At 45.4% G+C, this 14,979-nt stretch overlaps 1 protein-coding gene across 1 annotated transcript in view; it reads left to right on the plus strand.

Moving 5' to 3' along the window:
- ADGRV1 (adhesion G protein-coupled receptor V1) overlaps positions 1-14,979 on the plus strand; it is a 753,646-nt gene that overhangs the window by 166,930 nt on the left and 571,737 nt on the right. Inside the window, exon 30 of the mRNA XM_069745343.1 lies at positions 3,412-3,627. Within this exon, the coding sequence (XP_069601444.1) occupies positions 3,412-3,627 (216 nt within the window). The remainder of the gene's footprint in view (positions 1-3,411; positions 3,628-14,979) is intronic.

Genomic DNA, 14,979 nt, shown 5'->3' on the forward strand with positions numbered 1-14,979 from the left:
CTTCGAGAAACGCTCTTCTTAGCACGAAAGGTACTGGCATTAAGGTGGATGGGTAGCTCCTCCCCGTCTCTCAGAGCTTGGATTGACCTGGTGAACTCGGTTATCCCATATGAAAGAACACTGTACCATAATAGAGGATGCCCAGGTAAATTCGAAAAAATTTGGGGTAGATGGAACTCATCTCATCATACTCTGTAGTCTGCGTGGATTAGATATATGCACGGGGAGGAGGGCATGGGGTTTGGGGACATCGTTGCAGAGCAAACTTGAATCTGTTTTCTTTTGGCGACTTATTACTAAAGGTTAAAGTTGTTTAAGTTGTATAGTAGGTATTTTGTAGGTACTAGTGATTCAACATGCACAGTCTATTGCCTCTGAACTTTGGATGCGATGATGTTTGTAATCATTTGTATCTGATGGTATGTTTAATAATGATAAATGTAATATGTGCAATGTTTGTCTATTCTGAAATTAATAAACGAATTTAAAAAAAAAAAAAAAAAATATGAATAAACAGCACTGTCTGGATACTATTGGTCCCTGATTTCTGTCAACCGGGTTACAGGTTATAGATGAGGCTCCCTACAGGGGACAATGTTGGAAGTCATTTGTCACAGTCGTTAGAATACTGACAATGTTAAAATCAATAAATACATGCGGAAAATTGAGCTTCTTAATCATTGCAGTAATTGCCATTTTTTCTGCTCTGCCTTGATGAGCAAAAGTGCTCAGATAAGGTTTTAATCCAGCATGCTCTGGTGCTAACCGAGAGTCTCTGCGTTGCTTGAAAAATATGTTCGAGTCCCCGCACCTGTATGTCTTGTTCTACAGCCGCAACAAATGCAGGGATTGCCAAACAAACAGGTAATCCCTACATGTGTTGCGGCAGTCTAACAGTCAAGAGACATGCAGCTGTGGGGGCTAGAACATATTTTTCAAGAAACCCAGAAGCCACTCGGTTAGGACCCAAGCATGTTCCAATAACACCTTGTCCGAGAAATTTGCTCATCACTAATCCCTACCCATTCAAGCCATATATAGATATACACATTGTGAGGCTGTGACCCCTGTTTCAGCTAGGGGGCGCTGTTTGTGCTTCCCAGAATGTGCATGCAGACGGATGAAGTCCTTAGGTGTGCATGGGAGTCACGTATTTCTGGTCCGTGTTTTCCATGTGACTGTAGGCCACAGGTTTGTGTGTGTTAAAAGCCCTGCAGTAAGACGTATGGGTGTGTCAGGTGTGTGAAGTGCATGTCAGTGTCAGTCTGGTGTGTGCTGGTGTGCAGAGCAGAGGCCTGCAGAGTGTTGGCTGAGTACATGGAGGCACAGGCCAGCGAAGCCAGCACCCATGGCAGCTGAATAGCCTGGCACCCACAGCATATACAGCGATGCAAGTCGTGTATGGTACTGGTGTCGGATGTGGACAGTCCTGTGACCGGAGGTGCATGTCCTGTGCCCCAAAGAGACGGATGTGGACAGTCCTGTGCCCAGTGGTGGATGTCCTATACCCGAAAGAGGATTATCATGTGTAACGATTGCAAACAGGAGGATATCCTAGGCTGTGTGCGGCTGTGTGAGTAAAGAGACTGTAAGAGACGGTGATGCAGGACACCCACAGGAACTAGTCGGAGGGGGCTGGCGTGTGTAGTGTCTGCAACATATGAGGCTGTGTAAATGAACACTGTAATATGGCGTGCGGTCGCCCAGGGAAACTGGACAAGGGAATTCTGGCCTGTTTATGGACTGTAAATCTAAAGCCATATGATATGTATTGCTATGAACTGGTGTGAACTGAACACTGATAATATACACTGAAGTTATATGCATTTGTGTGAACTGGACTTTAATGATGTGAGGAAACACATTAAAGAGACTTTTGTGTTGGAACTTTGTGGATCACTGCCTCTTCACTATGTAAAATGCTACTACAATCTTACATATGGTGGAGAATGTAGGCAGTGTGAACTGAGGCATACCCCAAAGCGTGCTGCATAGCGTTGTGCAAAGTCTGCTGGAAACATTTTTTCAAGACAGCTTGCTGTGGCTCGGCGGGGCCACAAAGATTGAAGGCTTCTGGCGGTAATTCGGTGGGGTTACGAAGTTTTCCTGTGGATCGGCGGGTCCACGAAGTCTGCGCAGCAGGAGCTGCAGTTCTGGCAGCCTCAAGAGGCGCTGCAGTTGCAGCAGAGAATGTGTTTATGTACTGTGTCGGGCGTAGAACATGAAAATGTTGATACCTGCCATAGGGGTTGCCAAATTAGGGTCAGAGTGTAATCCCAATAGGTATCCCCTAGAAGTATTGTCAGGAGAAACTGAAAATGTTGTTTTGGGTGGGGATGTCACAGGGTCATATGGATGCCCTATCTCGCGCCCATACGGGGTAACAAGTGTTCAACCCCACAGGTATGAACAGGGGGGAGGATATGTGAGGCTATGACCCCTGTTACAGCTATGGGGCGCTGGCTGAGTGCATGGAGGCACAGGCCAGCAGAGCCTGCACCCATCGCAGCTGAATAGCCTGGCACCCGCAGCGTATACAGCGATGCAAGTCGTCCATGGTACTGGTCTCGGATGTGGACAGTCCTGTGCCCGAAAGAGACGGAGGTGGACAGTCCTGTGCCCGAAGGTGGATGTCCTGTACCCAAAAGAGGACTAGCATGTGTAACAATTGCAAACAGGTGGATATGGTGCCCGACATCTATCTGGAAGATATCCTGGGCTTTGTACGGCTGTGTGAGTAAAGAGACTGTAAGAGACTGTGATGCAGGACACCCACGGGAATTAGTCAGAGGGGGCTGGCGTGTGTAGTGTCTGCAACATATGAGGCTGTGTATATGAAGACTGTAATATGGCGTGTGGTCACCCAGGGAAACTGGACAAGGGAAGTCTGGCCTGTTTATGGACTGTAAATCTAAAGCCATATGATATGTATTGCTATGAACTGGTGTGAACTGAACACTGATAATATACACTGAAGTTATATGCATTTGTGTGAATTGGACTTTAATGCTGTGAGGAAACACATTAAAGAGACTTTTGTGTTGGAACTTTGTGGGTCACTGTCTCTTCACTACGTACGATGCTACCACAATCTTACAACATACAAAGTACAGTTTAAGACTTTAACTAGTTTTGTGTAGATAAAAAGTAGACCACTGTAATGTCATGGTTGTTGCAGTCTCAGATATCAATCTTGTCCCAGTTAAGTCCAATTTCACATATAATAATTTTGGAGGTAATTCTTATAGCTCTGTGCTCACACTAACAAGTAACATAACTACTTTTGAAAAAAAAAAAGTCAAACTCCATGTACAGTACTCTATTCACTTTAGTGTTAGCATTAGACTGTAATGTATGCTATGGGTATAGTTGTTTTATGCCAATATTATGTTATCTCATTTAATCTTTCAGGTGAAGATTACAGCGTAGCTTCTTCAGATGTAGTTTTGCTTGAAGGTGAAACAAGCAAAGCTGTGCCAATATATATAATCAATGACATCAATCCTGAAGTGGAAGAGTCATTCCGGGTCCTGCTGTTAAACGAGACCACTGGCGGAGCATTAGTAGGAGACATAATAGAAGCAGTCATAATTATTGAAGCATCAGATGATCCCTATGGCTCTTTTGGTAAGAATAATACATCTTTCACTTTTTTCAGGTTAAAGAGTACTTAGGCTGGTTTCACATTTGCATTTTTTGCCGCTGCGTTTTTGCGCAAAAAAACGCATGCGTTTTTTTCCCCTATACTTAACATTAAAAACGCATGCTTTTTTTGCATGCGCTTTGCCCCTTTTTGCAGCCGCATGCATCTTTTCTATGCATGCGTTGTGTTGCAGAAATGCAACATGTAGTAATTTTTAGCGGCTTTTTTTGCGGCAAAAAAACCTATTGCTGTCTATGTAAACGCATGCGTTTTTAAGCACATGCGTTTAGTTGCGTTAAAAACGCATGCGTTTTTATAGAAAAAAAACAGAAAACACACTGATATGCCACCGCCCACCATAAAGGTGATAAAGGGATCCTAACCCTAACCCTAAAGGGATCCTAACCCTAACCCTACCCCTAACCCTACCCCTAACCCTAACCCTAACCCTAGGGATCCTAACCCTAACCCTACCCCTAACCCTAACCCTACCCCTAACCCTAACCCTAGTGGTTAGGGTTAGGATCCCTTTAGGGTTAGGGTTAGGGGTAGGGTTAGGGTTAGGATCCCTAGGGTTAGGGTTAGGATCCCTAGGGTTAGGGTTAGGGGTAGGGTTAGGGTTAGGATCCCTTTAGGGTTAGGGTTAGGGTTTGGATCCCTGCCCCTAACCCTAACCCTAGCTATTTCTGCTTATAGTGGGTTTTTTACTTGATTTTGATGATTGGCAGCTGTCATACACTTCTCATCATGCGTTTAAAAAACGCAAACGCATGAAAAAACGCATGTAAACGCGTCAAAACGCCGCGTATTTTTCACCACATGCAAAAACGCATGCATCTAAAAAACGCAGCGTTTGCACACGTTTACATGCGTTTCTTCACCATGCGTTTTTTTTTAAACGCATGCGTTTTAAAACTCAAGTGTGAAACCAGCCTTAAACTTTTATTTTTGTTTTTATATATTTTTTTCCAACATGATAAGTCATGAAACTTTGCAAAGTACTTTATTAGGGGATTTGCCTTAATTCTTGCAAAAACAAATGCAGTTGAAACCAGAAGTTTACATACACTATATAAAAAGACACATATGCATGTTTTTCTCAATAGATAACATATGATCAAAATAAACCTTTCCTGTTTTAGGTCAATTAGGATTACCATCATTATTAATATTTTCCAAATGCCAAATTATGAGAGAGAATGTTTTAAAGCATTTTTATTACTTACTGCAAAGTCAAAAGTTTATATACACTAAGATTACTATGCCTTTAAACAATTCTGGACTGCCTATATAATGATGTCATGTGTTTGGAAGCTTTTGACAACCTCTGAGTTAATTAGAGACACACCTGTGGATGTATTTTAATGCACAGCTGAAACACACTGCTCCTTGGTGTAGAATCATGGAAAGTCTCAAGAAATCAGCCAAGATATCAGGAAGAGAATTGTGGACTTGCACAAGTCTGGCTCATCCTCGGGTACAATTTCAAGATACCTGAAGGTGCCTCATTCATCTGTACTAACAATTGTATGCAAGTACAAAGAGGATGGGAATGTCCAGCCATCATACCGCTTTGGAAGGAGACAGGTTCTGTGTCCCAGAGATGAACGTGCTTTGGTCCAACATGTGCATATCAACCCAAGGACAAAAGCAAAAGACCTTGTGAAGACGATGGCAGAAGCTGGTAAGATTGTGTCAATATCCACAGTGAAACTAGTACTGCATCAACATGGGCTGAAAGGCCACTCTGTCAGGAAGAAGCCATTACTCCAAAAGAAACATAAAATAGCCAGATTAATGTTTGCACATGAACACAGTAACAAAGACCTCATTTTTTGAGTCATGTCCTTTGGTCTGATAAAATTAAAATTGAACTTTTTGGGCATAATGACCATTGTTATGTTTGGAGGAAAAAAGGAGAAGCTTGGAAGCCTATTAACACCATCCCAACTGTGCAACATGGGGGTGGCAGCATCATGTTGTTGGGTTGTTTTGCTGCAGGAGGGACTGGTGCACTTCACAAAACAGATGGCATCATGAGAAAAGAAGATTATGTGGCAATACTGAAGCAACATCTCAAGACATCAGCCAGGAAGGTAACATGTCTTCCAAATAGACAATCACCCGAAGCATACTGCCAAAATGGTAACAAAGTGGCTGAAGGGTAAGTCAGTGTTTTGGAGAGGCCATCGCAAAGCCCTGATCTCAATCCTATTGAAAATTTATGGGCAAAGCTGAAAAGTCAGGTGCGAGCAAGGCGACCTACAAACCTGGATCAGTTACACCAATTTTCTCTGGAGGAATGGGCCCAAATTCTGACCAACTGTTGTGAGAAGTTTGTAGAAGGATATCCCAAATCCTTCAGGTTAAGGGCAATGGTACCAAATACTATTGAAATGCATGTACACTTGTGACTTTGCAGTAAGTAATAAAAATGCCTTAAAGCATTCTCTCTCGCTCATTATTCTGGCATTTGGCAAAATATTATTAATTATGGTAATCCTAATTAACCTAAAACGGGAAAGGTTTATTCTGATTTCATGTCAGATATTGAAAAAACATGCATATGTGTCTTTTTATATTGTGTATGTAAAATTTTGGTTTCAACTGTATATAAAAGTGGTTTCCAAACTCCATTTTTGTCCAGTCTATTTCTTTCAGCTGCATTGATACCAGAAAGTACTTTTTTGGAGTACCGATGATGGCAGTGAATAGAGGGGATGAATTGCTGCAGGAGATTGTCCTGATAAACACAACACTCAGTGAGGAGACTGAGTGCTGACCATATAATGTCATCCTCTGTGCTCCAACTCAGGGGTCCCCAACTCCAGTCCTCAAGGCCCACCAACATGTCATGTTTTCAGGATTTCCTTAGTCTTGCCCAGGTAATAATTGCATCACCTGTGCAATGCAGAGGAAAATCTGAAAACATGACCTGTTGGTGGGCCTTGAGGACTGGAGTTGGGGACCCCTGCTCCAACTGACCACATATTGATATCAGTGCACCTAAAGGCACAAAAAAATAGCATTTTTTTCCTATTTCTGCACCTCCCTCCACTTTTAAGAACTACTATATTTGCCATCTTGGCGTCATTAGCTGTACAAATATTGTTTATACCATTTTTTTTTAATTATAAAAGTCCAGTAGTGAAGTGACACAAAAAACATAAAAAATTAGCTCCAGAGAGAAGGATTACATTTACAGAGGTGCCACATTTGTCAAACGTCAAGTAACACTTTTATATATTTAGTATAAGATTTTACCTCCCAAAAAAGGTTTACAGACAGCGTAATGCAATTGAATGTATGGATTGTTAATCGGCAGCTATGATTTCATTAGATTTTCCAATATGGCCACAAAAAGTTTTAGCTGCCAAAAACAACTCCCCCCACATTGTAACATTCTACCCTCATAATGGTGATTGTTTAGTAGGGTCAGCGGCTGCTGTATAGAACTCTAAAGGGAAGCTAGCATCAAAAAATAGCCTATTGTATAAATCAGGTTTTTGTGTAACATGTATGTAAAAAAATGTTGGCAATGTTTTTTTTTTTTTTTAAAAATCATGATATTTATTGAAAACAAAATACTTATAACATCACCCTTTACAGCTGATAGGATTGGAGCCACCATGCACATTAGGTAATGTCACAGATTCCCCTGCTCTTTCCCCCTTCACACTTAGTAGATATTTCAATTCAAAAGATAAGTTTGAGGTCTGACCATTGTGGCTATGGACATGTGTTATTTGCTGAAACAGAAAGTATGAATTAGTAGCCAGTGTGAAAATTGCAAGATTTCGATTTTTCAATTTTTAACCCCTTTATGACCTTGGACGTATCCATACGTCCAGATCGCTATGGAGCGCCCCCAGACACAGGGCCACGAGTTCTCGGTACCGGGCCTCTCTGGTTCAGTTCTGAGGTTGTCACGGTGGCTAGACCCAGTCTGCGACCCTGCTAAGGAGCGTCCAATAATGGTGGTGCAGTCGGTCAGGGATTCGTGGCGCCACCTGTGGTGTTCGGTCAGGGTGACCAACGCTGCTGTGGGGTCCGCTGGGGTGATGGAATGGCAGCTGGATGGTATACCTTCCCACAGGTGAAGTATGTCCCCAGGGCTTCCCAGTAAGGTAGATGGTGATGGTGTGAGGTGCAGTCAATAACGAGGACACAAGGTTGCAGTCTCTTTACCTCTTTACTGAAGACTTCAGGATCCTCAATCCAGAGCACGGTTAACAGGGCTTTCTGAGACCGGCCGGTCCGATGGGCACATCCAGAGTTCCCTTTGCAGGTGGAAATCAGTGCCTACCACTAGCGCCTGTGTGTTGTAGTGCTACCCTGCTGAGCATTCGGAATAGTCCTCACAACTGCTGTTCTCGTTCGTTCATACTTTCTAGTTCTCTTTATTTCTCTCTCGTTAGTTCCAGATGCTACTAGTTTCTCGTCCCCCAGGTATGTTATATGGCTAGGACGCACTCGTATGACGGGAAGGCTCGGAGCTCTTCCGGGACCCTAGAGACGCCCCTCTCCACGCGTTGCCCCCTATGTCTTTGTAGGAAATTTAAGGTAGACAGCCAACCTATAATAAACTGTCCTGCGGAGTTCGAAGTAAGGCCTAGAGTCAGTTACTCCCGCAGTGTTCCGGCCACCGGCTACGCGCCTCAGTAGGATGTTGCCTCGGTCTCACGGCACGACTCCTACTGGCTCTCCTTTGTGCTTCATCTCGTTTCTCACTGTTCCACAATATCCTTCCCTTCGTGTCTCTCTCTTAGGATACCACCGCGGGGTGTGCAGGCGCGGTTCCGTATCGTTCTGCTCTGTTCGCTAGGTACCTGCCAGGTTCCCACGCCCGACAGGGACCCCCCTGTGTCTTCTCCCTGCAACACCCCCTGCCACGGGATGTTGCCTGAATCCAACCCAGTCAGCTTCTGACTAACTTCCTATCCAACCCCTAGTTTTACCAGTGTGAGGAGTGGCCCAATAAATAAAGCCTTTTTCTCTCCCTAGTGGCCGGAGTGTGAAGTGTAATGTGTGCTGGTGATACCTGGTCAGTAGAATTCCTTCAGTGCCATCAGACATACCATCACTCCCCTTAGTGGCAGAGTGTCATACTGCAACGACCAGATCTCTGGGGCGCTGCACTCCCCCCCGGTTAAATCCAGTACTCCTGGACTGGGAAGAAGAACAACAATACATTTCAGCAAAAGACATACAAATTTTTGAAATGCTTAAAACAAGTAAATAGAACAATGCTTCCCTTTATGGGAGGTGAGGACACTTGAACGTTACAAACAAAACAAGGTTAAATATTTTTAAATAACATTCTATGCTACGTACTATAAATAACTCTCATTACCCAGCCGGGAATTCTATTAAGTGCAAATTCTGAACAATAATTTAACTTTTCCTTTAAGGGCGTATAAGCTGAACCCACTAAAGGCCTACTATAAAATACTATAAAAATAACTCAACTTTTCTTTCCTTTCTAGCTTCACCAATGCAGGACCGCCTAGCTCCTGGGCCGGGCCTATTGTCATTGTCTCTCTTTCAGCAACCAACTGTCGTTCTACGGTTCTCAGGAGGACTCTCTCTCTAACCCCTACGGGTTCACTTTCAACCTTTCCTGTCCTCAATCTCTATTAACATTATCAAACTTTTCTAAATCACAACATTATCAATATTTCAACTTTTCTTAAGGGAACATGTGAACATTCCCTTTAAGAGGGAACCAAGTCTCTATGAGGTAGTGCAGATTCTCTCTGTCTGCAAGTCCAATGAAAGCAAGACCTTCTGCGTCATGTCCAAAAGCATTATCTTCGCAAAGTCTTCTTTCTTTTGTAAAACCAATAGGGCGCACCTTTAAGAAGGTGCAAACTAAGTACAAAACAGTTTTAGAATCATTCACTGTTCATTATCCGGCAGTCTTTGGAAACAATGATAACCTGTGCAAAAGGAAATAAAAAGAGAAATGTAAAACAATAGGGATCCCGGGTCAACAAAGGGATCCTTTTAAGAAATAACCCTGGTTGGGTTTAAAGCAGCAAAAGCAGGAGACAGTTAACTATTTACATCTTTTCGGTTCTTCGAGCTTTATTTCTATAGTAGGTTGCAAGGCATCAATCGGTAGTGAACACCTCCCGGCCGTGGAAGCTCTGGTTCCGTGTTCTCGCCTGATGCGGTGTCTGTATCATGGGTTCGTCTCTCAGGTGCGGCCAGGTCACCCGGTGCCTGGATCCGAATGTCAGCTTTGGTTGCAAGTTCAGTAGCGGCGATAATGCACACTGTGGTGACAGGGGTGGAATTCGTCAAATCAGGGTTAGTCGTAGTCAGGACAGCAGGTGGCGCCATTACCGGCTCGCATCGGTAGACGTTTCGAGCGCACCACCCTTGCGCACTCCGATGGCAGGTGTACGTCACCTGGTCCCCTTTATATAGCAGCCGATTATCACATCTATCGTGGCGCGGGGTCTTCACATTGTAGCTAGTAAAGAAGATTTCCGTCGGTAGCCCCTGTTCCTGTATATAGCCCCAACCCCGCTTCGGGTGAAAGGCCAGCACAGTTCCCCGCTTTACCGGACTTCCTTTACTGCGTTCTGTCTTTGGTCCTTGTACTTTCGGTGGGTCACGTTGTTCTGTCTCTTTTCAGTCTTTCCAGTGTAAAATTAGGCATTTTTTATATTGTTCCCAAGTGAGCGCAGCGATGCTGAGGCCCTTCTGCCTGGTCCCGTCTGGCCCAATCCTTGGGGTGTCCCACTGGAAGATCACCCCCTCTAAGCTTACATCTAGTGGCATCCCCATAGTCGTCGGTAGCGGAGGCACCAGCTTCACCATGGTGCCGGGGGCTATAACCACCAGTTCAGGAGCAAGGACTCGGTCACTGTCAGGACTGGGAGCGGTCATGGGGGCCGGATCGGTCAGGAGGGCAGGGGCGTTTTCCATACCTCCGTCTGATGTGGTTCCACCGATGCTGATCGGTTCCATTGATGAGGACACTAGAGTTGGCTGCGGCTCGGACTGCGGTTCTCCCGATGCGGCCCTCTGTGACAGCTCTGACCTCCATTGCTTCACATCGGCTGGCTCCACACTCAGGATAGGCCAACTCGGCTCCTCCGCCCGCAGCTCCAAGAAGTCCGAGTCCTCCAGCAGCGGCAGATTCGAGTCCGGATCCTCCTCCGGCTGACGGGGACAGGTCAGGATCACTCCTTCGTCGTTCGGGCACCCGCTGGTCATCATCCCCACTCCGGGATCTGCGATGGCACTCACACGCTGTGCCTCCATTTTTTGGGGGTGGAGCTCCTTCTTGTCTTGGTTCCCGCCGTTGCAGATCAGAGGCGGTTCTCCTCTGCTTTGGGGTAGATCGTCCTCCTGCAACAGTAATCGGAGGGGGCGGTCAGCACTTCTGACGCCACTTTGGTAGTCTCCTCCCATGGCACGCCCTCTTTCTTCCCCTGCGCTCCTCGTGGCACGGCAATGGCGGCAGTTTTGGCGGGAATCTTGCGGCAGAGAGCAATACACAGTCTTTGCAATAAATCACAGTCCAAACACGTTTCAATCACAGTTCCAAGGCACACATGACCTGCTTCTCAGGCTTAAGTACGATCCTGTTCATGACGCCAAGTTGGAGCGCCCCCAGACACAGGGCCACGAGTTCTCGGTACCGGGCCTCTCTGGTTCGGTTCTGAGGCTGTCACGGTGGCTAGACCCGGTCCACGACCCTGCTAAGGGGCGTCCAATAAAGGTGGTACAGTCGGTCAGGGATTCGTGACGCCACCTGTGGTGTTCGGTCAGGGTGACCGACGCTGCTGTGGGGTCCGCTGGGGTGATGGAATGGCAGCTGGATGATATACCTTCCCACAGGTGAAGTATGTCCCAAGAGCTTCCCAGTAAGATAGATGGTGATGTTGTGAGGTGCAGTCAATAACGAGGACCCAAGGTTGCAGTCTCTTTACCTCTTTACTGAAGACTTCAGGATCCTCAATCCAGAGCACGGTTAACAGGTCTTTCTGAGACTGGCCGGTCCGATGGGCAGATCCAGAGTTCCCTTTGCAGGTGGAAATCAGTGCCTACCACTAGCACCTGTGTGTTGTAGTGCTACCCTGCTGAGCATTCGGAATAGTCCTCACAACTGCTGTTCTCATTCGTTCCTACTTTCTAGTTCTCTTTATTTCTCTCTCGTTAGTTCCAGATGTTACTACTTTCTCGTCCCCCAGGTATGTTATATGGCTAGCATGCACCCGTATAACGGGAAGGCTCGGAGTTCTTCCGGGACCCTAGAGACGCCCCTCTCCACGCGTTGCCCCCTATGTCTTCGTAGGAAATTTAAGGTAGACAGCCAACCTATAATTAACTGTCCTGCAGAGTTCGAAGTAAGGCCTAGAGTCAGTTACTCCCACGGTGTTCCGGCCACCGGCTACGCGCCTCAGTAGGATGTTGCCTCGGTCTCACGGCACGACTCCTACTGGCTCTCCTTTGTGCTTGATCTCATTTCTCACTGTTCCACAATATCCTTCCCTTCGTGTCTCTCTCTTAGGATACTGCCGCAGGGTGTGCAGGCGCGGTTCCGTATCGTTCTGCTCTGTTCGCTAGGTACCTGCCAGGTTCCCATGCCCGACAGGGACCCCCCTGTGTCTTCTCCCTGCAACACCCCCTGCCACGGGATGTTGCCTGAATCCAACCCAGTCAGCTTCTCACTAACTTCCTATCCAACCCCTAGTTTTACCAGTGTGAGGAGTGGCCCAATAAATAAAGCCTTTTTCTCCCCCTAGTGGCCGGAGTGTGAAGTGTAATGTGTGCTGGTGATACCTGGTCAGTAGAATTCCTTCAGTGCCATCAGACGTACCATCACTCCCCTTAGTGGCAGAGTGTCATACTGCAACGACCAGATCTCTGGGGCGCTGCAGCTACGTACTTACCAACCTTAGATGTATGGATACGTTGTGGCGTTGTTTGTTCACGCACGATCGCTGCCAGCTGTTAGCTGATTCTTACAGCTGACACCCGACACTCAGTGCAGGTGCGAGGCCCGCACTGCGACCGGCACTTTAACCCCCCAAATACTGCGATCAATATCGATCGCAGCATTTAAAAGGCAGGCAGAGGGAGGGAGCTCCCTCTGCCTTCCGATCGGTGCCCCCACAATGTTATCACGGGGCCCGATCGTTGCCATGGTGACTTGATGTTGTTATGATGACAACCGGATCACCAGGCCCTAGCAAGATAGTTAGATCATGCGTTGTAAACTTCTGTGAAGTATCTGGAGGTTCAAGGTGCTCACTATACATCTAGATACATTTCTTGAGGGGTCTAGTTTCCAAAATGGGGTCACTTGTGGGGGGGTTTCACACTGTCAAATGGTGCTTTCCTTTCAAGCTCTGCTGTGCTCCCAAACAGTGGTTTTCCCCCACATAAGGGGTATCGGCATACTCAGGACAAATTACATAACACATTTTTTGGTACATTTTCTCCTATTATCCTTGCAAAAATAAAAAATTGGGGTCTAAAGTCAAATTTTTGTGAAAAAAAAGTAAAATGTTCAATTTTTCTTTCCACTTTTTATTAATTCCTGTGAGGCACCTGAAGAGTTAATTAATTTCTTGAATGTGGTTTTGAACAATTTGAGGGGTGCAGTTTTTAGAATGGTGTATCCTTTGGGTATTTTCTGTCATATATGCCCCTTAATGTCACTTCAAATGAGATGTTATCCCTAAAAAAGTTGTTTTGAAAATTTTGTTGCAAAAATCAGAAATCACTCATCAATTTTTAACGCTTATAACTTCCTAGTTAAAAAAAAATATGCTTCAAAAATTGGGCTGATGTAAAGTAGACACATGGGAAATGTCATTTGCTAACTACTTTTTGTGACACAACTCTCTAATTTAAGTGCATAAAAATTAAGTTTGGAAGTTGCTAAATTTTCAAAATTGTCACCAGATTTCCATTTTTTTCACAAATAAATTCAAAGTATATTGCAGAAATTTTACCACTTTCATGAAGTGCAATATGTCGCGAAAATCGTAGTTACTTACCGATAACGGTATTTCTCTGATCCCATGATGGCACCACGGAGAGAGAGGGGTCCGCCCCCAGGGACAGGAAACCTACAGGTGAAAAAGGGCGTACCTCTCTCCCACATCAGTTGGTTTACAGAGCCTTATACAGAACTTCAGCTGCAACTCAATATTTGCACGAATTAAACTTAACCAATTTAACTTAACAGAGGCACCGTGACTAAAGCTAATTACTAATACATTATAATGTGCACACCTGTGTGTGAAAAGGGAGGGAATATACGGGTGCCATCATGGGATCAGAGAAATACCGTTATCGGTAAGTAACTACGATTTTCTCTTTCCCCCATGATGGCACCACGGAGAGATTTGCATAGATTCTAACTCTTGGGACCACTGCCTCTAGAACCCTTGGCCCAAAGGTGAGATCAGAGGAGGTCAAGTCTAAACGGTAGTGTTTGAAAAATGTAGACTGGGAAGACCAAGTGGCAGCTCTACATATCTGTTGTATTGAAGCGCCAGCTCTCTCCGCCAAGGATGATGCCACTGCTCTGGTTGAATGAGCTTTTATATTCTCCGGGATGGCTGTCCCACAGGATGAGTAGGATAGGGCGATGGTGTCTCTTATCCATCTCGCTAACGTGGCTTTTGATGCTTAATGTCCCTTCCGTGGACCCTGGAAGCAGACAAACAGAGCCCTATCCTTCCTGCACTCCCTAGTGGCTGATAGGTATTGGACCAGACACCTTTTTATGTCTAGGGTATGCAATGTTTTTTTCCCCTCATTTTTGGGGCTGGGACAAAAGGAGGGCAAAGAGATCTCTTGAGTTCTATGAAATTGTGACGCGATTTTAGGGAGGTAAGCCGGGTCAATTTTAAGAATGACTCTGTCTTCGAGTATCTGAGTAAAGGGTGGGCATGCAGATAACGCTTGTATATCGCTAACACGGCGGGCCGAGGTTAGGGCCACCAGGAGTGTGGTTTTTAGAGATAAGATCTTTAAAGGAGCGTCTGCCAGGGGCTCAAAGGGAGGTTTGGTTAGAGCATTTAGAACAAGGTTTAGATCCCATGGAGGAGTATTATGGAGAGGAATAGGCCTGCACCTACTTGAGGCTCTAATGAATCTCATGATCCAGCGATTTCTGGCTAGATCATGGTTGTACAAAGCTCCCAAGGCTGCTACCTGAACCTTTAGAGTACTTGTAGCTAGACCTTTCTCCAATCCCTTCTGCAGGAACTCAAGGATTTTCTCTATTGGGGTTTCCCCGGATGGGTCTGCGCCAGATACTGACATAAATTTTTTCCACACTTTCCCATATATTTGGGTGGTTG

This window comes from Ranitomeya imitator, chromosome 1 (genome assembly GCF_032444005.1).
Source record: "Ranitomeya imitator isolate aRanImi1 chromosome 1, aRanImi1.pri, whole genome shotgun sequence".
NCBI lineage: Eukaryota > Metazoa > Chordata > Amphibia > Anura > Dendrobatidae > Ranitomeya > Ranitomeya imitator.